The sequence below is a fragment of the Brassica oleracea genome, chromosome C8 (genome assembly GCF_000695525.1).
Source record: "Brassica oleracea var. oleracea cultivar TO1000 chromosome C8, BOL, whole genome shotgun sequence".
In the NCBI taxonomy this organism is placed as follows: domain Eukaryota; kingdom Viridiplantae; phylum Streptophyta; class Magnoliopsida; order Brassicales; family Brassicaceae; genus Brassica; species Brassica oleracea.
In genome coordinates this window covers 420,152-440,122 of record NC_027755.1, presented here as the reverse complement: position 1 = coordinate 440,122, position 19,971 = coordinate 420,152, and the positions used below count along the sequence as shown (strand labels likewise).

The window sequence follows — 19,971 nt, the reverse complement described above, 5'->3', positions numbered from 1 at the left end:
TCTGTATAACTTGAGGTGCCCTATTATGCATGTTGTGACTACATTTATTTGTAAGTTTTGAATATCGTTAATTCTACCTCATAAGTTATAAGTATAACCAAGTCCTGGTTGTTACTAAACCATAATTTCCTCTATGAACTACTCTCAGTTTGTGAGAATGGAAATAATGATTATATTTTGTCAATTCTTCACATGGTTTGTTATTGTTCATGTGAATAACTAATGGCAGCTCAGCAAAATCGAGTGTTTAAATTGTCAACTCGTAACGAATTATTGGTACTGACAATTATCACATATATCTGCGAAAATGGCAAATGCGAGTTGATCTTGAGGGTCATGCTTAGCCACGTTCTATATGTGTATATGTTTGTGTAATATTATTTAAAACGTTGTCTACATCTATCCTCATTAGCAAATCACTATACAATTGGGGTTTCACCGGTATTTATTTATTAAGAAATTAAATTCCATGTGCTTGTATTCCTACTCTTCAATCAGTTTGTCACCATAACCTGACCACGTACCTTTAGATCTATATGTCTCTTGTCCTTTCCATTTCATAAAGCCAAATAAATGAAAAACAGATTAAACAATTTATTGTGTAATTTCAACTGGATCGTTTAATTTCTCCCGTGGGTATCGTTTGGATCCTAGTTAAAACAGTCATGTTACCATTTTCATGTATCTTTTTTTTTGGTGGAACACATTCATTCATAATGGTCAAAAGAACTCAAACCATTTTCATGTATCTCTATTGTTAAATATTTAAACATAATTTTAAAAAAAAAACAATACCTACCATGCATCAACATAGTAAACAACGATCACTGCTAAAATAAATCTGACAATAACATTACAACAAAAGTTAAAATTAATTAAAGGCCAGAAACTTGGATTCAGATTTGTGTTTCTCTAATTCTTTATTGCTATGGCTACGTACTTCGACTCTTCTCTACCTATAAAATCCTCTTTACATACACACTTGTGATCAGATTCTCAAAGATCTAAGCCTCTTCATTTTCAAAACATGGGCAGATCCATATTTCTTTCTCTAGCACTAGCCTCACTCTTGGTCGGAGTCGTCTCAGCTCGTGACTGGAACATCTTGAACCAGCTCAAAGGACTGTCGTCATCATCAAGCCAAAACGGTATTGTTTCTTCAGGGGTCTCGACGAACCTGAAACGGTACTGCGAAAGCTGGAGGATCAACGTGGAAGTCCACAACGTGAGAAACTTCGATGTGGTGCCTCAGGAGTGCGTGTCGCACGTCAAGAAGTACATGACGTCGTCGAAGTACGAGGACGACGTGGAGAGAGCAGTTGATGAGGTCATACTTCATTTCGGGAGCATGTGTTGTACCAAAACAAAGTGTGATGGCATGGATGCTTGGATCTTTGATATCGATGACACGCTTCTCTCTACCATTCCGTACCACGAGAAGAATGGCTTCTTTGGGTAAATCTAATTCTAGCTCTATAACTCATCCGGTTTATGATAACCGGGGTTTAATCTTGTTTGATGAAACTAATAATGTGATTATGGAACTGAAAACAGAGGAGAGAAGTTGAACTCTACAAAATTTGAAGATTGGATGAGGAAGAGGAAGGCACCACCAGTGCCACACATGGTGAAACTGTACCATGACATCAGAGAAAGAGGCATCAAGATCTTCTTGGTCTCTTCCCGGAAAGAATATCTCAGATCTGCCACCGTTGACAACCTCATCCAAGCCGGTTATTATGGCTGGTCCAACCTCATCCTCAGGTACAATTAAACCGGAAGTCTAAACCGAACAAACTCATATAAATCAATTATAACCGGATATTTAAAACCGACCTCTTATTTGGTTTATATATTCTCTAAACCAAAATTAAGCTAAAAAGTAAAAACAAGGTTGTAACCGGATTAGATAACCGGTATACTAAAACTAGAAATACTGAACAATGCAGGGGAATAGAAGATGAGAACAAGGAAGTTAAACAGTACATGTCAGAGAAGAGAACATGGCTGATGGGTCTTGGTTACAGAGTATGGGGAGTGATGGGAAGCCAATGGAGCAGCTTCGCAGGTTGTCCTCTTCCCAAGAGAACCTTCAAGCTCCCAAACTCCATCTACTATGTTGCCTGATCATTACAGTGCAAAACTTTGATCCAAGCTTCTTGAAACAAGAAGAAGAATCGATAAATATGAGAGAACGGTTTTGATTGTGATTTTTATTTTTGTTTTTCCTTTTCGGGTCATCTTATATCAAGAGACTTATGAATAAAAAAGGTGTTTATTTTCGGCACTACCAAACAAAACAAGTATGTTACAGAGAGAAATCAAAATAAAATCAAACACAATCAAGCGATCAACCAATGGATTTACAGTACAACCTAAACAAAGTGTTGAATGACTGCAGCACCATTATTTGGCTTTGTTCAAAGCTTTCTACTAGGGTGGTTTTACTGGTTAGGTATCTAAATGTTAACTTCGTTTTCCCATAATTTATCAAAGATAATCAGATGAAAGAATTTTATTGACAACAGTACCGTACGCGTACACGATCTTCCAGTTGCATTATTGTTTTTTCGGGTGTACTTTTACTATTTAGCAATTTGTCCTTGGTCAAGTTCCAATTACAAACTATCTCCAAACCGATCCGGACCAGCTGCATAAACCGGACGCTAATGTGGTGTTTCATCCGTGGTATACAAAGACTGTACCAGTGGTCTTCTCCACAAAAAGAGGATCACATTGAGAGCTCTCATTCCTCTTAAAGAGATGACTTTCTTTTGCTGCCAAAACGATGCCAGGAGAATAAACAAGACGAAAACCTCTCTGTTCCTACCTAATTAACACTAATTCTTTTCTAAACAAACCACTCAAAACGTTAGGAAACCACAACGTTAGGAAACCACAAGATATTACAAACGCGTGAGCTGCATCTTCTATTATATAAAATGTTCTTTTTTCTTCAAACGTAAATTCTAGCGACAAAAAATTTCATGAAATTTGCACTCTTCGAATCTCCCACTCCCAGAAGCTTTATACTCCAATCCCTGATCATGGACCTGAAAGCAATCAACTAAATGGTTACTGAGTCTCATCCATGGAAGCATTTGTACATGTAGATGTTGTGGTTAAGAACTTAGAAGCAGTGTCAACTTACAACTAAAATGGAGGTTCGAGTGGTTCATCCGCACTCCCATTTGCGACTTCCTCCACATCTTCTTCCATTGACAATCTCACATACTCTCTCTGAGCGAAACGATCCCACTCTGTTAAACTTGGATCCTCCCGTTCCTACAACAATGATATACAAACATAAGTGCAATAAGCCCAACTATTACCAACTGCTTTTCGTAGTTAATCCAGCATAATTTTTTTGTTCTACAAAGCCAAAGTTACCTGGCGAATGAGGAAGGGGTCACGTGTTTCAAAAGCCATGAATTTGTTAAGGTTGAAGAGTATATTGAAGACGTTTCCTGAAAGTTTGGATCCTTTCAGATCCTGGAGGGTGATGCAGTTCTCCTCCTGTCAAGTAAAACGACTATATAAAACAAGCTCGGAGAAATCAAACGACCATGTGTTCTGGTATGAATAGTTTCTAACCTCTGGTTTAATCATGTCAATTATCTGACATAGGATATCGTTGAAGTGAACAGGTTCCTGGGTTATGCTTTCCATGCGATGCAACTGCTCTTCGAAAAAAAATTGTATTTCGTTTGGAGTGATCACCCCATTTCCATCCAAGTCTATGCACTTGAACCTGATAGTATATCACAACAGAGGTTCAACATGAGTGTTTTAAGTTCTAATAACCTCTAGTCCATATATGTCACTGGTTTTGGCTCAGTTGAAGTATTTAAATCATGATTTTGTAATTTTAAAACCAAGGGGATTCTTTCATAAAGAAAAACTAATATTAACAAGGAGGGGAGTGTTGTGTACCAATACTCAAGACTAGGCTCAGATGACTTGTCTTCCTCGGCGAGAATGAAGTATACAAAATCTTCATAACTCATCTTCCCTTCAACTTTGCTCGTAAATTTCCTAGGAGCCTAAGATATAAACATAGCCACAGGTCAACATCAAGTGAAAAGCGTCCCGTCAGACTATAACGTAGCTTTACCATATTTCCGAAACCAACCTGTGAAAATATTCTATCAACAATCCTGTAGGTAAGGGCATGGTTACCATATTTGATGAGATTGTCCTTATCGATATAGCAGTCATGGTCACCATCAAGTTCCCAGAATCTGCAGTAGATCACGTAAAAGTGCTCATAGGAGAAGTACCTGAAAAATCAAAAGAAGACATGATTGTGAATGATTGAACCAAGTTTTGTCTCAGCACAGTATGAAGGCACAAACCATAATCATATAGCTCTTTCCTTTTGCACTGTTATAATGATATATATGTGATGAAGCCACTCGAATGTAATACATTATACATCTCTGTAGGCTTGTCCGAAAGGTATGAAAAAAAGAAAAACAAACTCACCTAATAATTTTATTGATGTCGTCTTCTTCATCAAGCTGTTGCATAGCAGCAATAAGATTTCCGCGTTTCAGCTCTCTCAGAGTAAGGCAGCCAGTTCCGGATCTGTTAATGTAGTAAAATATTCTGTAGATGACCGTTTCAGCTGGGTAATCAATGAAGGATAGCGTTAGTACTAGTATCAAATGTAAATAACCAGAAGAAATCAGATATTTGCGGTGTTCTTTCACTTGACTAACAATGCCCATAAAAGTAGCAGCAGAAGAAAAACTGATTTATGAAAATTTGTACAGCCAAACAGTACAACAAAAGAATAGGGTTTGAGGATGTCAAAGATGCGGGTTAACTTCAAATTGCATAAACGTCTTATTTAACATAGAAAAGAAAAAATCCAGTAGACTTCACCATATGTAACCCATGAAATCATTAAGCCACAAATAAATGAGTCCTACCATATCTTTCTTGAAATTCGGATGTAGTCCTCAGAAATTGTAAGCCAGGATGTGTTGCCAGAAGCTCATCCAGAAGTGGTTTGAAGTCTGCCTGTAGCCAAATCCAAGAAAAGATAGAAATCTTTAGTACTATGGGTTAGACAAAAAAGAGAAGTCAATTGTTGGAAAATGAATCAGAAAGGCTGGAGAAGAATCACAAAAAAAGACCTGTCTCAGGTGCTTGCAGTCCTGCTGCTTTAGTATATTATATATCTGAGAGGCTGTGTCCATTGTTAACATATTTCCATCAATCCAATACTTGATAAACGCATCCCTGAGGATAATGGTGGGCAATAAACAAACATTAGTAAAGCACCAACCACTCAATATATTTTTAGGCGCCACAAACTAAAAAGAGAGAAAAAGACATACACATACACACACCCATACAAACGTCTAATTGCTATGAGAAAACATATTATACAGAAAAGTTAACACGCATGGTGATGAAGGCTACCTTGTAACTACACCGCTGCAATCGGAATCCATCTTTCTGAAAAGTGCAGGAGAAAGGAAAGAAGGCAGCTTGCAGACTTCTTTCGTAACAGATTTGAATTCTGCAAGAGGCACATGAATGCTAACATGAATTTCCTCAAATATTCCTCAAGAGAAACAAAAATGTGAACAACAACAGCTTGAAATAAAGCATTACCATCCACATGTAGTCCGTCAATAAAGTTACTAAAAAAATGATCAACCATGGATATACATTGCTCCTTTAGTTCTTTAGCTGGTGGACGCCCATGCAGGAAGTAAAACTGCATATTAAATCATCGTATAAAAATATTTTTAAGTATACAGAACCACACAGTACCCTTTCACTACAAACTATTATGAGCAAAACTGATGAAACTTTTCATCTATAAATAAGTTTAACCTGCAAACAGCCTCAGTTTAATCTTGTGTAAAGAAGCTATATGGACCCAGTTTCAATGACCAAATCAAGTAAACATATATACCAGACCAAAACCACGATCACTAGTAGCAAGGCAATGCACTGGAATGTTACAAGTAAAAGGATCCAATGCAAACAAACCTGAGGAATGAGTTCGTGCTTAGGTTCCTTAACAGATCTCAGAGGAGAGCGGAGAGATGGAGGGCTAGCTCTGTGCCTCGAGAAACGTGGGGAGCCAGGCGAGCTGCGTGGCGAGAGTGGGGGAGTGCCATTGCTCAGAAAGACTGTTGCGTAACTCTTGGATAAGTTAGTTGGAGTTCCAGATTTAGCTTCATCAATCAAACACTTAACCTACAGAAACATCACACACATAAAACAATTGTGCTACACAGATTCAGAGAGTAAAGGAAGTACCAATGTGGCAGTTTCTGGGAGTGAGAGCCAGTGGGAGAACAGTTCATCAGCAATATAAGAGCTTGAATTGAGCGGAGAAGGAGATAAGCATGGGAGCTGCAAGAGGTTCGGATCTAATATATGAACATCTTCTACTCCAACAATATCCATCTTCATCGCGGAAACGAGAAACCCCAATTATCGATTCGATAAACCCTAGTGTTGGAGTTATATACAGAATAAATAAAATAATCTCTAGACGATTGCTTTCCGATGATAGACGAACTGCTTCTGTAATTGGAATACTTTCCTGAATCGAGTTGAAAGGAACTTGGCACAAGAGCGAACCACGCCTTCCGAGCTCCGATCAATAAACTGATGATATAGTAAGAGATGTAAGGGTTCGAGGCGGAGGAAACTGGGAAAAATCTCCCGGAAAGTGGTGAAGCGAAGGACTCGAGAGAGAGAGAGAGAGAGAGAGAGAGAGAGATTTTATTTCCCCGGCGGTTTAATTTTACACTTCTTTCTCTTTGACTCAAGTCAACCACAATAAACCGCCTCTATTACATTTTTTAAAAAAATAAAAAATATATGATGTGATTTACATCAAACCTGTGACTTTTATCCGAGATCCGGATTCGATACGAGAGCCGATCCGAAAGTCCGGTATCCAGAGGGGCCGAATCCAGATCCGGATACTAAAATGTTGGATTCGTCATAGCCGGATCCGGATCTGGATATCTTGATTTTTTAGTCCGGATATCCGGATCCGTAAGTTTTATTAATAACTATTTTAAAAAATAGTAATATCTATATATAAAAACTAATTTTATTAATATATTTTCATTTTTATAATAGTATATATATATATTTTATGTTAATTTTGTAATATTATACATAGAAATAATTAAAAGCATTATATATATTTTTATTTTTAAATTATTGTTAATATTTTATATATATTAGTATTATTATTTTTATTTATCTTAAAGGATCTATATCCGAATTCGGATATCCGCCGGATATTACAATTTTTAGAAGGATATCCGACGTCCGGATATCCGAGAACCCCGGATCCGAATAAGAATAGTAAAATTATGGATCCGCCAGATAAGGATACGGATCCGAATACCTTAAAATTACTTGGATACCCGATCCGTCCCATGCCTAATTTACATGATAAAATTAGCAAAACTAAAATACAGCTACAGTAGCTGAGGCAGTAGATAGCTAACTTACAAGGTAGCCGAGTTCAAATGCGAGGCATAGCTACTCATACACATGTCTCTTGATTCTTACTTCCCTCGTTTTATAATCTTGGTTATGAAAGTGACTATTGGAAACTTTTTAACTTTGGTGTTTTAGGCTAAAGCATGCAAATATGTGTATGTTATCTGATGTTTTCGGTGTTTAGAAATTAGAACTTGCCCTATAATCTAATTAGATGTTATCTGATGTTTCCAGAATATGGATCCAGCAAAACAGGCTACGGTTATGAGAGAATTCCAAAAACAGTCTGCCCAAATGGACATGACTGTAAGTTGTTTCAGTCCATCTTTTCTTTTAACACCATGATGACACACTCAAAAATAATAATTCTAAGTTGTGCGTATGGTGTTCAGACTGAGATGATGTCAGATTCCAAAGATGATGCTTTAGACAATGATGAAGCTGAAGACGAAACAGAGGATCTGACCAACCAGGTACAATTTCCTATCGATTCAGTTCTAAAGATATCGAATGTTTCAAAGGTTTATTAACGAGGCTTTTTTATATATTTTACCTGTTAGGTTCTCGATGAAATCGGCATTGGTATTGCGTCACAGGTTTGTTTTAACGATTCATTCCCTTCTTCATTGGTTCCTTCTCTTGATGACGTCTCTGTGATTGATTGATTCTCTGACTTTGCAGTTATCATCTGCTCCAAAAGGCAAAATTGGCAGGAAGAATGCATCAGAAAATGTTAGCAGCAGCAGGTATGGTATCATCCACTCTATAAACACACAACTACGACACATTGAATTCAAACCTCTGTTATTTCTGTGTAGCTCTGAAATCGATGAACTGGGGAAGCGGTTGGCTGCACTTAGATAGAAAGAAAGAAGTATCATGACCTTGAAGAAGACAGTTCAGACCAAATTTTTTTATTACATTCAATGTGTCTCTCTATCTACAGTTTAATTGTATATACACACAACTAAACACTGAAGAAGAAAGGTCTTATATACAAAGTTTTACAACCAGATATCCAACTAATACTAATCTGGCTCTCTCAGATACGATCATTTTACAATGCTCAACCAGCTCAAGTACTCTTTCAACTCTCTGAGATCTGTTGCTCTCTCAAACATCAGAATAGAACCTTGTTTTTGGACCATCTTTAGACAAGTTGCTTGATACTATTGCAAAGAGGAAGCATCAAGTGGCTTAGATAATTATTTTGCCACCCAGTTATGATGGCACTGTTGGAGAGTCCTTGGATTGTGGCACATTATTACATCGAGAGCAGAATGTTATTGGTGAAATAGATCAACGCATACTTGATCTATTGATTTATACTTGTGAGCACTTTTTATTTGATGAGAAACACATTATGCTGAAAGGAGATGTCAGGGAGAATATGTCAGTTATGGCTATTAAGAACCTGGTCCAAAGGCTTCTTCATGAGACACATGCCCTTTGACCGCTTCTTCTTTGTTCAAATCCAGTCGTATCATCGAACTCATCCACTGGTGTTTTGTTTTTGACCGTTTCATCGTTGCTAAAAATAATTAGTTACTGTTCCCGGTCCCTTTGTTTCTCAAATTACAAAACAAGGCCACCAAAACGTCTCTCTCGGTTACGTATCCCAATGGGACTACCGTTGGATAACACGGTCCGGTTAGCATGAAAATTTTCATTTTGTTGAAAATTTTCACAAAGTGAGTAAATATTGTAAACGTAAACTTTAAATTTATGATCGGATAACACACCACCTTGTAAATCCTTTTGTCTATATAAACTCAGACCGACTGGTATAAAATTTACTTAAAAGTCACGACAACTTTTACAATCAACTAATTTATTTTTGAAAATTAATTAATTATTTTATTAGTCTTTACAATAAAAGTCTCAAAATTTCATATAAACTAAAACAAAATACTCATCTTAAAGTATCATTTAATTAGAAACGAATAGAATATATATTAAGAATAAATGAAAACATAATAGAATTACGTGCATTGAAATTTTTTTAGGAGGTTGAATTTTAAGGAAGCTGTGAAATCATACCGGTAAATGTTTGCCATCGATCCAACAAAGGAAGAAATAAAATTGTGGTTAGTCGAAGCCATAGCTTATATGTTGAGCCCATTTGGAGATGTTTGGAGAGAGCCGATGTGGGAAAAACTGAGTAAAGATCCTCGGACGAGTGAGTTCAAGAAACATGATGATTTTTGTGAAATGATGGTTGGAATCAAACATGCTTGGGATTTAAGAAAAAAACAAAGTTCCCAAAACTATAATACTACATGATATCATTATTGATTTCTTCAAAACATTTATTGTGCGCGCCAAAAAGTTTGGTTGTAATTGTGTAAAATGATTACAAAATTATGAAACCGAACCGAAATCAAAATTATTTTAACTGAACTAAGCCAAATATCCCAATTTATTCTTCTTAATTAAATTAGCGGCGCAGATATTTTCCACATTGAAGCTTTGGACGGAGAGGTTGATAAAAGTTTTATGTAAGGTGAGAAGATTACAAAACTTCTTTTCTTTAGGATATCTTCAAAACAATTATTGTGCATGCCAAACAGTTTGATTGTAATTGTTAAGATAATTTTGTTAATTGTAATTGTTAATTGTAAGTTTGATTGTAATTAATTGTAATTGTAATTGTAAGTTTGATTGTAAGTTTGATTGTAATTGTAATTTAATTGTAATTGTAAGTTTGATTGTAATTCTAAGTTTGATTGTAAGTTTGATTGTAATTATAATTGTATGCTGGTGGAGGCCCGTGCCTCCGTAGTGTAGTGTAAGTTCTTAGACCCCTCCTACTGCAGCCCATATAATGAGCTCCAGTTTGATTGTAAATTTAATTGTAAGTTTAATTGTAAGTTTGATTGTAATTATAATTGTATGTTTGATTGTAATTGTTAATTGTAAGTTTGATTGTAATTGTTTAAGATAATTTTGTTCAGTTAAAATAATTTTGTTAAAATAATCTTAAAATAATTTATATCTTTAAACCGCATAAAAAGAATAATATAACTACCATTCTAATAACTTTAACTAATCGAGAATCCACAATAGTTGCTTGTTGTTCCTCTTCGTCTAACCGATTCACCTCTTGCTTGTTCATCTTTCGAAAACTTTTGTTTTATTGTTCGTCCTCCTCCGTAGGTCATATTATCCATCGTTGTAACCAGAAAAGATGGATGTATTGCATGCATGCCAACATCTTTTGATGATATTATCTGATATGCTTGGAGAAACGCCACGTGAATATCAACTTCGTGAAAGCTTTGACATGTCAAGCATTTTTGAATGGGAAAGAGGTTTAGTTGAGACCTAATCGATGTATCTGTTACAGCCAAATCAATCAGTTTTGTTGTATCAATGACTTAGACCAGCTCCATCAGTGGTTCTAGGGAGAGTCTCTAAAGAAAAAAGGGAAAAAAAAAATAAATGAAAAAGGCTATAATTAGACAGAACCGGTGCTAAGCTAAGAGGAAGAAGAATCAGTAAGCACCTCTACGTGGCTCATGCGTATTGACTGTAGTCTTTTTAGATTCTCTCTCCGTCTTTCCTAACCTTCAAAAACATTTTACGAAATCTGAAGGACTGATAAGCTTGAGAACCTTCTTCATCCTCAATACCTTGATTCCACGGATCCATGTCATACCTCTCTTATTCGTTTCTTGCTAAGTCGAACCAATCATCACCACTTGATCGAATTTAGGGTTTTCGATATTTTCTGATCCGATTCACGCTCCTTAAAATTGGTGATGAAAGTCGAATGAAGAAGATATATGGATCTTATCGTAAAGACTTGCGTCAGCGTAGTCTCCGACAGAACTGTTGATGGAAAGAGAAACGGGGTCAAGCTCGTCCCAAAAGCTGAGAAGAAGCGATCGAGAAGAAGAGGATGTGAAGGTTATCGAGTGGGAAGAGTTCGACCATGAGCTAACGCGGCTATGGAGAGTCTTTCTTCTGCTCTCAAATTAGCCACGGAGAAGAAGCTATCCCTTCAGCCCAAACTCGAGTCGCTTATTCAGGTTTTTTTCCTCTTACCCATTTGCTTTTTTGATCAATTTCAGAGTGTAAAGCATCAATTTTTAATTACTGGCAGTGTCTTTAGGAATGTGATTGAAGCTAGGTAGAAACTCACTCAAAGCAACTAGATGTGTTTTGAGGACTAGTAGTGTGGACATAGTCCCGTAAAGAAGTGGCCTTTTGTTGTTAATAATGCACTACTTAGTTAAAGAATCAAGACTTTTCACCATAAGAAGTTTATATTTTGTTTTTATCTACTCAGTGAGCTTTAATTGCTTGAGACATACTAATGAACTTGAAGAGATGCGTCAGAGGCTGGAAGCAAGAAAGATGCTTGTGGAGAAGACATTAGTTATTGCTTGTAAAGTCACTGAACAAGATGTTAAAACGAAAGAAGATAGTCTGAGTGCAGAGATGAGATCTTTGCTAGTTGGCGGCACTACACTTTCAATCGCTAAAAACAAATTGCAGGTATGATCTCATTCAACTGTCTCTTGGTTTTGTTATTAGTTAGTGATTTTGGGCAAGTATATATTGTTCGTGCTATGACCAATTGGTGAATGATTGACTCCTTGATACAGAATTTTACCTTAAGTTATAAAAAAAAAAATTTAAGAACCTCTAACAAGAGTTCTCTCATTGGACGATGAAAAAATCAATTACACTAAAAAGAATTCTAAATTTTTCAAATCAACCAAAATGGGTTATTACCATTGGAGTTGTTACCTGCAAAGCTTGGCAATTAAAAAGAGGCAACATCAAGAGGTAATGTTTAAAACATCATCTGGGCTTAATCTATATATTGGGCCTTAAGTATGGAAACCCAATATAAAAATATGTGAACATTCCAACCCATATTACCCACATTTACAATATAACTTACCAAACATAATGGTGGTTGTGGAGGTTGGGGCACATGAGAGATCATCTGATCCAAACCACAAAACTCTACTTGCCCGGGGGTTCAACGTTCAATACAATAGTCAAAAGACAATAACTCTTTTCCTTTATAACAGAACAACACGTTTCCAGCTTAAACTTACACAAACACCATGGCTCATCTTCAATCTCTTAACATCATTGAGACCAGTCACATCTCTCCCTCTAAGGGCACCGTTCCATCCACCACTCTCCCTCTCACGTTTTTTGATGCACCGTGGCTCACTCTCCCACTCGGCGAATCTCTCTTCTTCTTTTCTTACCAAAACTCAACCGAATGTTTCCTCAAAGACTATCTCCCTAACCTCAAACAATCACTCTCCGTTACTCTCCAACATTTCTTCCCTTACGCCGGTAACCTAATCACCCCACCTCGTCCTGACCCTCCCTTCTTACGCTACAACGATGGCCAAGACTCTCTTCTTTTCACAGTCGCTGAGTCTCTCGGAACTGATTTCAACCTTCTCATAACTGATTCTCCTAAAGACATCAAAGTGTTGCATGACTTCTTGCCCAAGTTACCTCCTCCTCATGTCTCTCCGGAGGGAATCCAGACCCGGCCAGTGATGGTGATACAAATCACCATCTTCCCTGGAAGAGGAGTCTGCATAGGAAACACGTCTACCCATGTTGCAGGAGATGGAGTCACTTTCACTCATTTCATGAAGTATTGGATGTCACTGACCAAATCTAACTGTAAAGATCCTGCCACGCTTCTCCTACCCTCTCCGCCTATTCACAGCTGCAGAAACATTATCAAGGATCCAGGCCAAGTAACCGCAGGGCATTTGGAGAGGTTTTGGAGCCAAAACTCTGGAAAACACGGCTCACATCACACGCCTGAGAACATGGTCAGGGCTACTTTCACAATCAACCGAAATCAGATAGACAATCTAAAGAGTTTGGTTACAGATCAGTCTGAGAATCAATCTCCTGTTTCAACCTTTGTGGTTACTCTAGCTTTCACTTGGGTGAACCTGATCAAGACACTTGTTGGTGAAGCAGAGGACAAAGACGAACAAGTCTTCAACTTGATGATTAATGTGGATTGCAGGAATCGTCTCAAGCTCACGGAACCGATACCAACCACATATTTTGGCAACTGTATGGCTCCTGGTATCGTATCTGTCAAGAAACGAGATTTGCTAGGAGAAAAAGGGGTTTTGGCTGCTTCAGACGCAATCACATGGAGAATCAAAGATATGTTATCAAGCGACTTATTGAAAACAGCACCAAGCTGGGGACAAGGAGTGCGTAAATGGGTCATGTCCAGTCATCCAACCTCCATTGCAGGAGCTCCTAAACTGGGACTATATGATATGGATTTTGGGTTAGGAAAGCCCTGCAAAATGGAGATGGTGCACATTGAAACAGGTGGTTCCATTGCATTCTCAGAGTCAAGAGATGGGAGTAACGGTGTTGATATTGGATTAGCACTGGAGAAGAAGAAAATGGATACCTTTGTTTCGGTTTGGCAACAGGGGATCAAGAAGTTCAACAAGTAGCAGGATACAAGCAACTTCACTATCTACGTTTCAGAAATATCATAGACCCTTTTCAATATTCAGTAAGATACAAGATTAGCAACCATTAAATAAGTATGATTATCTACTTTCCAAAAAGGTCATTGAAACACTGTTGCATGGTGATTATATTTTCATCCTCTCATCCAAAAAACTTTATTATGTTAGTACCAGGTGATTATATTTCCACCAAGTTCGTTACTTCTTTCCTCCAATAATATATCATTACCCCCTTTGTATCAAGTTCAGCCACATGGTAAAATTTACCCTATATGTTTCATTGATAATGAACCTCAGAAGCGCGGGTAAATAAACAATCACAAACCTTCAACACAAATCTAAAGATTCATATATTTGTATAATTGTATTATGAGGCCAAAAAAACTCCTACCACGCTAAGATAGTAAGATACCCCTTTGATTGATTGCGTTAATTAACTAACTAACAGTCTAACACGAACCGGTTTTATGTCTTTTCTAATAAAAACCGGTTTAATGTGTATATCTTTTTTAAAATGTTTTATGTAACTATTACCATTTTAATTTTAACAAATACTTTTTTTTTGTTAACTGATCCGTGTTAGTTAGGCCAGCATTACAACTTTCAAATGTCAGACGGTTTTAAACACACGAAAAATAGCTTTGACTTGATTTCATGTCGTCGGATATGTTGTAGATGTGATATATGAACCATGAAATTATTATATTACACAAAATATATGTTAAAAATAATTCTGATATTTGGAGGTTATATATTTTCCACCCCTAGCAATGCTGTTCTTGAATTTTAGTGTGTTTTCTCTTTGTTTTGCACTATTTTCAGGCTTAGACTCAAAGCAGATTACTCGTTTTTATTATCATATACTAGTTGAAGGAGTCATCCGGTGAGAAGAGAGAAACTGATTGTTATTCTTGACATCAATCTTCAGTGGCGTATGCATAAGGTTTCTGATGGGCAGAAACGCCGAGTGCAGATATGCATGGGACTCTTGCATCCCTTCAAGTTAAAAACTAATATGCTTTCAAAGAATCTGATCTCTCACATATTCATTCTCAGTTATATTCTCATATGGCTTTACTTTAAAAAGAGTTATTAGTTTCTAATTTTGTTTTCATGTCATCACTTCTTCCCATTATACTAATCTGATTATACAGGTGTTGTTACTTGACGAGGTCACTGTTGACCTTGATGTTGTTGCAAGGATGAATTTGCTGGAATTCTTCGAAGAAGAATGTGACCAGGTATGATCAACCATTTAAATCTCATGTTCCTAACCATATACTGCGCTTGCTTTCATGGTTCTATCGGTTAGTAACTGAAACATTACACCTATTTTGCATTAGTAGTAGGTTTGATTATAGTGCATTGATCTTTGACTTGTCTATAACATTGATGAACTCAGAGAGGAGCTACCATTGTATATGCAACTCATATATTCGACGTGCTAGAGACATGGGCTACACATTTGGCATACATTCAGAATGGTGAGCTGAATCGTTCATCGAAAATGGCAGATATCAATGAGAAGAAAACTTCACCCAACCTCCTCTCAGTGGTAGAATCTTGGCTCTGTTCTGAAACCAAACTTGTGAAGAAAAAGAAGGAGCATGTGGCACCATGGAAACCATCTCCATTTGATAACTCTCCTTTTAGGTCATTTACACACATGGCTTACTACAGATGATTGGTAATTACGGATGAGATCAGTGATCATATGTATGAGTATTAGTAAGAATAAGGACACTAGGGACAAGTTCACATTGTGTGTGTGTTGTTTAGCTGTTATACACTCTTGTGCTCATTGAAGAATATACAACAAAATATACATGTTTTGTTTTTGTTATTCAAAAGATATGTATTGTTCTGTGAAATAACTTATTTTGTGACTTGAGTTTCATAGCTATTAATCCATCTACACATCCGACGACATGACGACATGATACTATTCTAATCTATGTTTTCAGAGGTTTTGTTTTGTATTGAGCTTGTCAGTGATGTACCACTTGGTTGTTATCTTAATTGAACTTGATATAAAAGGGCTATGATATTTCATTTGAGGGAAATGATTAATGAACTTGGTGGAATGCACCTGAATAAACATAATAAAGTTCTTGGATGAGAATGAAGATATAATCACAATGCAACACTGTATTCAGTAGCTTGGTGGAAAGTAACTAATTTATTTTAAAGCAGATACATTTGATTTGTGGTTTAGTTTTGATTTCGAATCAGATAGACGCCGATAGTTTGACTGAATAACCTTGGTCCGAACAAATTAAACAGTGATTCAAATGTGTGTCTGGTTTGAATTATGGTCTAGTTTAGAAATGATTTTGAATTGGATAATGGTTTCGACAGAAATTTTTTTTTTTTCTAACAAAGAAAGATCCTTGTGTATTCTTTGATGTAATTATGTGTAGCTGTGTGTTTTAGAATCAACATTGTATAGTGACACTATAAAATTTTAATTTTGATATCATCATAATCGAAGATTTATCATAACCAAGATACTCTAGTAACTTTCTGATGACTATACATTAGTTTTTAAGCAAAAAACTGTGTGTTTTTTGAGCAAAAGTTGTGTCAGTTGAAATCCAAATTTTGAAAAACAAATGTGCTGATGAAGGTGAAATTGAAGGTATCGCCAAGGAAACAGAGTCATCCCAAGTTAATTATGGTGAATCTAATGAAAATTATGAGATCATAATCTTTTTAGAGAGGCAGTGGCTCTTGAAAGAGTGAGTAACAACTAATTTTTAACATTTTCCCTCACTTGCTCTGTCTGTTTATTTTCATGATGATGCATTTTCTTTTTTTTTTTCCCTTTGTCAGGAGACTGAATGGTAGAGAGTTGGAGGGTATTACTTATGCCGAGATAGGTATTCTTCATCATCATATATATAAACAGACAGAACAAGTGAAGATTTTTCCTTTGTCTAGGCGTGTGTATATTTCTCTTCCTCTCTTTTCTTGCCTCTCATTGTGCCTTTACAATTTCCCTTCTTCTTGCAGCTGAGAATGAAGAGAAATTTTGAGATGCAAAACGCTGAATCCTTGCAGAGCGAGTTCGATAGATTGTGGATTTTGAACGAGTAATACTAACCCCCACTTTTCTTGCTCTACTAAAGTCTTGTCTCTGTTTATTTTACATTTATTTTTGGGTTCTCACAGGAGGATGCATGGTAGAGAGCTTGAGGGTATGACTTCCAGTGACCTGGCCTCACTCCACGTAAAGATATCATGTGCTTTGGTGGCTTTGATGGACCAAACTTCGGGACCTAGAATGGAACAAATGGCTAGGCAGCCCCAAAAGGTAAAAAGCTTGTCAATGTAGGCCATGTTTAAGTTAGCAGTTAATCTAACTCTCTTCTTCTTCTCCTTTGGTAAGTTTCTTTGTCACGACAACAAGGATCCAATCTCTAGGTTAGCTGAGCGCCAGAGATGTTCATCCACTCCCTTGCAATTTGACTTCTTCTTGTTTCAAGAAAGCTTAGAAGATTCCACAACTGAGAGGAGAGCAGCCAAGCCCGTTCTTAGTTTGAATATTTATTATGTTCTGTCTGATCAAACCTAGACAATCTCGGATTAGAATTTTTTTTTATTATGTACCGTCTGATCAAAATATTAACTATAATCTCTCATTTTGGTAATGTAACTTCTCAGATTCATGTCCCACTATATACATATTAATTCCCAACAAAGCACTTGCTATGTATAAGTGGTGCATTTGTACATAATCCTTTTTTTTGTATTTTTTTTGGTTAGAACTTATAGAATTATCTGAATGAATCTTCTCTATGGTATATTGAATTTTAGACCAAATCCAAACAAAACATAAATATAGAAAATCTTTATACTAGATCCAAATCCAATGATGAATATCTAATTATCTATGAAACATGTTCAAAGATCTCAATACACACATATTTATGTGTGTGTGTGTGTTATAAATAATTCAAATATTCAATTTAATGTATATTTTTGGTATTAGAAATTTTTTAAATTTTATTTGAAATTTGATTCCAAAGAAGTATGCTTTTGAAGTTATGTTTTCTATAGAGTTGTTTGTTGCTAATTTAATCTGTTTATGTTTGTATCTTCTTAATAACCACTTCTTAATCATGTCATTAAGATTTTGCTGATGAAAATTGTTTAAACTTTTCAATTCCGTGAACTAAATTGTGTACTTTCAAGTAAAAAAACAAGTATTTGGATAACTAAAATCTATACTATTAAAGCAGAATACTTCTTATGAATCTGCCCCTGAATTTCATACACATTACAAAACATTCCATTCTAAGTGTGGTATGCTTGTAACTTGTTGTTTGTGTGTCTAATCGTAAAATGTAAAATATAATGTTGTTACTATGTTGTTCCCATAGTAAAAAAAAAAGAGATTATCATCTCATAATTTCCATTAGATTCACCATAATTAACTTGGGATGACTCTGTTTCCTTGACGATACCATCAATTTCACTTTCATCAACACATTTGTTTTCTTAAATTTGAATTTCAACTGGCACAATTTTTGCTCAAAAACACACAGTTTTTGCTTAAAGCTAATGTATAGTCATCAGAAAGTTACTTTAGTATCTTGGTTATGATAAATCTTTGATTATGATGACATCAAAATTAAACTTTATAGTGTCACGAATGCAATGTTGATTTAAAACACACAACTACACATAATTACATCAAAGAATACATAAGGATCGATCTTTCTTTGTTAAACAAAAACGTTTTCTATCAAAACCATTATCCAATTCAAAATCATTTCTAAACTATAACATAATTAAAACCAGACACACATTTGAATCACGGTTTAATTTGTTCGGATCAAGGTTTTTCAGTCAAACTAATCGGTGTCTATCTGATTCACAGTCAAAACCAAACCACAAATCAAATGTATCTAGTTTAAAATAAATAAATTAGCTACTTTCCACCAAATTACTGAATACAATGTTGCATTTCTCATCCAAAAACTTAATTATGTTTATTCAGGTGCATTCCACCAAGTTCATTACTCCTTTCCCTTAGATAACATATCATAGCTCTTTTACATCAAGTTCAATTAAGGTAACAACCAAGTGGTACAACATTGACAAGATCATTACAAAACCTCTAGAAACATAGATTTAGATTGGTACCATGTCGTTGGATGTATATAGTTAGAAACTCCAAGATCCTTCTGTTTTCTAGGTTTGCAACACGATGACTAAAAAAACAAAACCCCCAGGACGTGGAACCAATTGTGAATGATGCAAATCGGGACAAGTCGTGTGCCTTGTCGAGGTCATACTTCACTGGTCAAGCAGAGACACTACATAAACGAAGCGGTGCCAGTGTGGCGGCCATTGTGGTCTCTGAAAATGAGGCACAATACCGCTACTCTTCGGCTTCCATGCATGAGGTTATAGCACTAGCTGAGTATCAGCCCATGGAACCATGACCAATTTCAGAGCCATGAACAATCCCAATGTTCAGGAACTGAATGATGAACAATTGTCATTGCTGGTGATGCAGACCAATGCGGCTCGAGCTGCCATTGAGGCGGAGCAGAACCAGTGTGCTAACAACTGAGCAGGACCGGCGTGCTGATTGGTTATCTAGTATATGTTCTTCTTCTTCTAATAAGCATAAGTGCCACGTGTTGTTGTTCGTGTGTAAGCGTAGGAACTTCTTGTTGTTGTTGTTGTATTTCTGTTCATCTGTCATGTCGTGAAAGTTCATCATATGGATGCTTTTTAAAAAAATTGCTGAAAAACACACAAGTTTTGCTCAAAAAGTACAATTTTTTTGCTCAAAAAGCTATGTATAATGGTCAGGAAGTTACTAGAGTATCTTGGTTAAGATAAATCTTCGAATATGATGACATCAAAATAAAACTTTATAGTGTTAAGACACAATGTTGATTCTAAAACACACAACTATGCATAATTTCATCAAAGAATACATAAGGATATTTCTTTGTTAGAGAGAAATTTTTTT

The 19,971-nt window shown here is 36.2% G+C and overlaps 6 protein-coding genes across 7 annotated transcripts in view; 5 read left to right on the top strand and 1 right to left on the bottom strand.

Annotated features, from left to right (window-relative positions):
- The window catches only part of LOC106308356, a 4,395-nt gene extending 4,240 nt beyond the window's left edge, over positions 1-155 (top strand). Inside the window, exon 3 of the mRNA XM_013745517.1 lies at positions 149-155. Coding sequence (XP_013600971.1) covers positions 149-155 — 7 coding nt within the window. The remainder of the gene's footprint in view (positions 1-148) is intronic.
- A 718-nt stretch (positions 156-873) lies between these two features.
- LOC106308185 (acid phosphatase 1-like) lies at positions 874-2,300 on the top strand. The gene is made up of 3 exons (XM_013745321.1): positions 874-1,455; positions 1,555-1,764; positions 1,950-2,300. The coding sequence occupies exons 1-3, from the start codon at positions 1,028-1,030 to the stop codon at positions 2,125-2,127; spliced, it is 816 nt and encodes a 271-aa protein (XP_013600775.1). The 5' UTR covers positions 874-1,027; the 3' UTR covers positions 2,128-2,300.
- A 500-nt stretch (positions 2,301-2,800) lies between these two features.
- LOC106307745 (probable serine/threonine protein phosphatase 2A regulatory subunit B''epsilon) lies at positions 2,801-6,773 on the bottom strand. Of its 2 annotated transcripts, none has more exons than XM_013744787.1 (13): positions 6,283-6,773; positions 6,010-6,219; positions 5,626-5,731; positions 5,431-5,530; positions 5,142-5,247; positions 4,935-5,025; positions 4,486-4,627; positions 4,133-4,280; positions 3,934-4,043; positions 3,595-3,751; positions 3,391-3,516; positions 3,152-3,285; positions 2,801-3,067 (listed from the first exon to the last, which is right to left on the bottom strand). In XM_013744787.1, exons 1-12 carry the CDS (start codon positions 6,436-6,438, stop codon positions 3,154-3,156), a joined length of 1,584 nt encoding a protein of 527 aa, XP_013600241.1. In that variant the 5' UTR covers positions 6,439-6,773; the 3' UTR covers positions 2,801-3,067; positions 3,152-3,153. The 2 variants fall into 2 exon arrangements, with proteins under 2 accessions (XP_013600241.1, XP_013600240.1); XM_013744786.1 differs by having other exon boundaries at positions 2,801-3,053.
- Positions 6,774-7,728: 955 nt separating this feature from the next.
- LOC106311419 (vacuolar protein sorting-associated protein 2 homolog 3-like) lies at positions 7,729-8,355 on the top strand. Its single transcript, XM_013748604.1, has 5 exons — positions 7,729-7,797; positions 7,884-7,964; positions 8,052-8,087; positions 8,173-8,237; positions 8,310-8,355. The coding sequence occupies exons 1-5, from the start codon at positions 7,729-7,731 to the stop codon at positions 8,353-8,355; spliced, it is 297 nt and encodes a 98-aa protein (XP_013604058.1).
- Positions 8,356-12,551: 4,196 nt separating this feature from the next.
- Positions 12,552-14,227, top strand: LOC106311404 (coumaroyl-CoA:anthocyanidin 3-O-glucoside-6''-O-coumaroyltransferase 1-like). The gene has a single exon (XM_013748589.1). It carries the CDS (start codon positions 12,573-12,575, stop codon positions 13,962-13,964), a length of 1,392 nt encoding a protein of 463 aa, XP_013604043.1. The 5' UTR covers positions 12,552-12,572; the 3' UTR covers positions 13,965-14,227.
- A 730-nt stretch (positions 14,228-14,957) lies between these two features.
- Positions 14,958-19,563, top strand: LOC106308355. Its single transcript, XM_013745516.1, has 8 exons — positions 14,958-14,984; positions 15,137-15,223; positions 15,385-15,537; positions 16,995-17,074; positions 17,154-17,295; positions 17,371-17,511; positions 19,220-19,393; positions 19,507-19,563. The coding sequence occupies exons 1-8, from the start codon at positions 14,958-14,960 to the stop codon at positions 19,561-19,563; spliced, it is 861 nt and encodes a 286-aa protein (XP_013600970.1).
- Positions 19,564-19,971: the final 408 nt, after the last annotated feature.

Bases quoted from the DNA above. Each gene is read 5' to 3' on its own strand.
- LOC106311419 (XM_013748604.1), top strand. From the start codon at position 7,729: ATGGATCCAGCAAAACAGGCTACGGTTATGAGAGAATTCCAAAAACAG. The intron at 7,965-8,051 runs GTACAATTTCCT...TTTACCTGTTAG, and splicing joins CAGAGGATCTGACCAACCAG to GTTCTCGATGAAATCGGCAT. The intron at 8,238-8,309 runs GTATGGTATCAT...ATTTCTGTGTAG, and splicing joins GAAAATGTTAGCAGCAGCAG to CTCTGAAATCGATGAACTGG.
- LOC106307745 (XM_013744787.1), bottom strand. From the start codon at position 6,438: ATGAAGATGGATATTGTTGGAGTAGAAGATGTTCATATATTAGATCCG. The intron at 5,531-5,625 runs GTAATGCTTTAT...TGCCTCTTGCAG, and splicing joins TGACGGACTACATGTGGATG to AATTCAAATCTGTTACGAAA. The intron at 3,752-3,933 runs GTACACAACACT...ATATACTATCAG, and splicing joins GAGCCTAGTCTTGAGTATTG to GTTCAAGTGCATAGACTTGG.
- LOC106308355 (XM_013745516.1), top strand. From the start codon at position 14,958: ATGCATGGGACTCTTGCATCCCTTCAA. The intron at 15,224-15,384 runs GTATGATCAACC...TGATGAACTCAG, and splicing joins TCGAAGAAGAATGTGACCAG to AGAGGAGCTACCATTGTATA. The intron at 17,075-17,153 runs GTAATACTAACC...GGGTTCTCACAG, and splicing joins AGATTGTGGATTTTGAACGA to GAGGATGCATGGTAGAGAGC.
- LOC106308185 (XM_013745321.1), top strand. From the start codon at position 1,028: ATGGGCAGATCCATATTTCTTTCTCTAGCACTAGCCTCACTCTTGGTC. The intron at 1,456-1,554 runs GTAAATCTAATT...AACTGAAAACAG, and splicing joins GAGAAGAATGGCTTCTTTGG to AGGAGAGAAGTTGAACTCTA. The intron at 1,765-1,949 runs GTACAATTAAAC...TGAACAATGCAG, and splicing joins TGGTCCAACCTCATCCTCAG to GGGAATAGAAGATGAGAACA.
- LOC106311404 (XM_013748589.1), top strand. From the start codon at position 12,573: ATGGCTCATCTTCAATCTCTTAACATCATTGAGACCAGTCACATCTCT.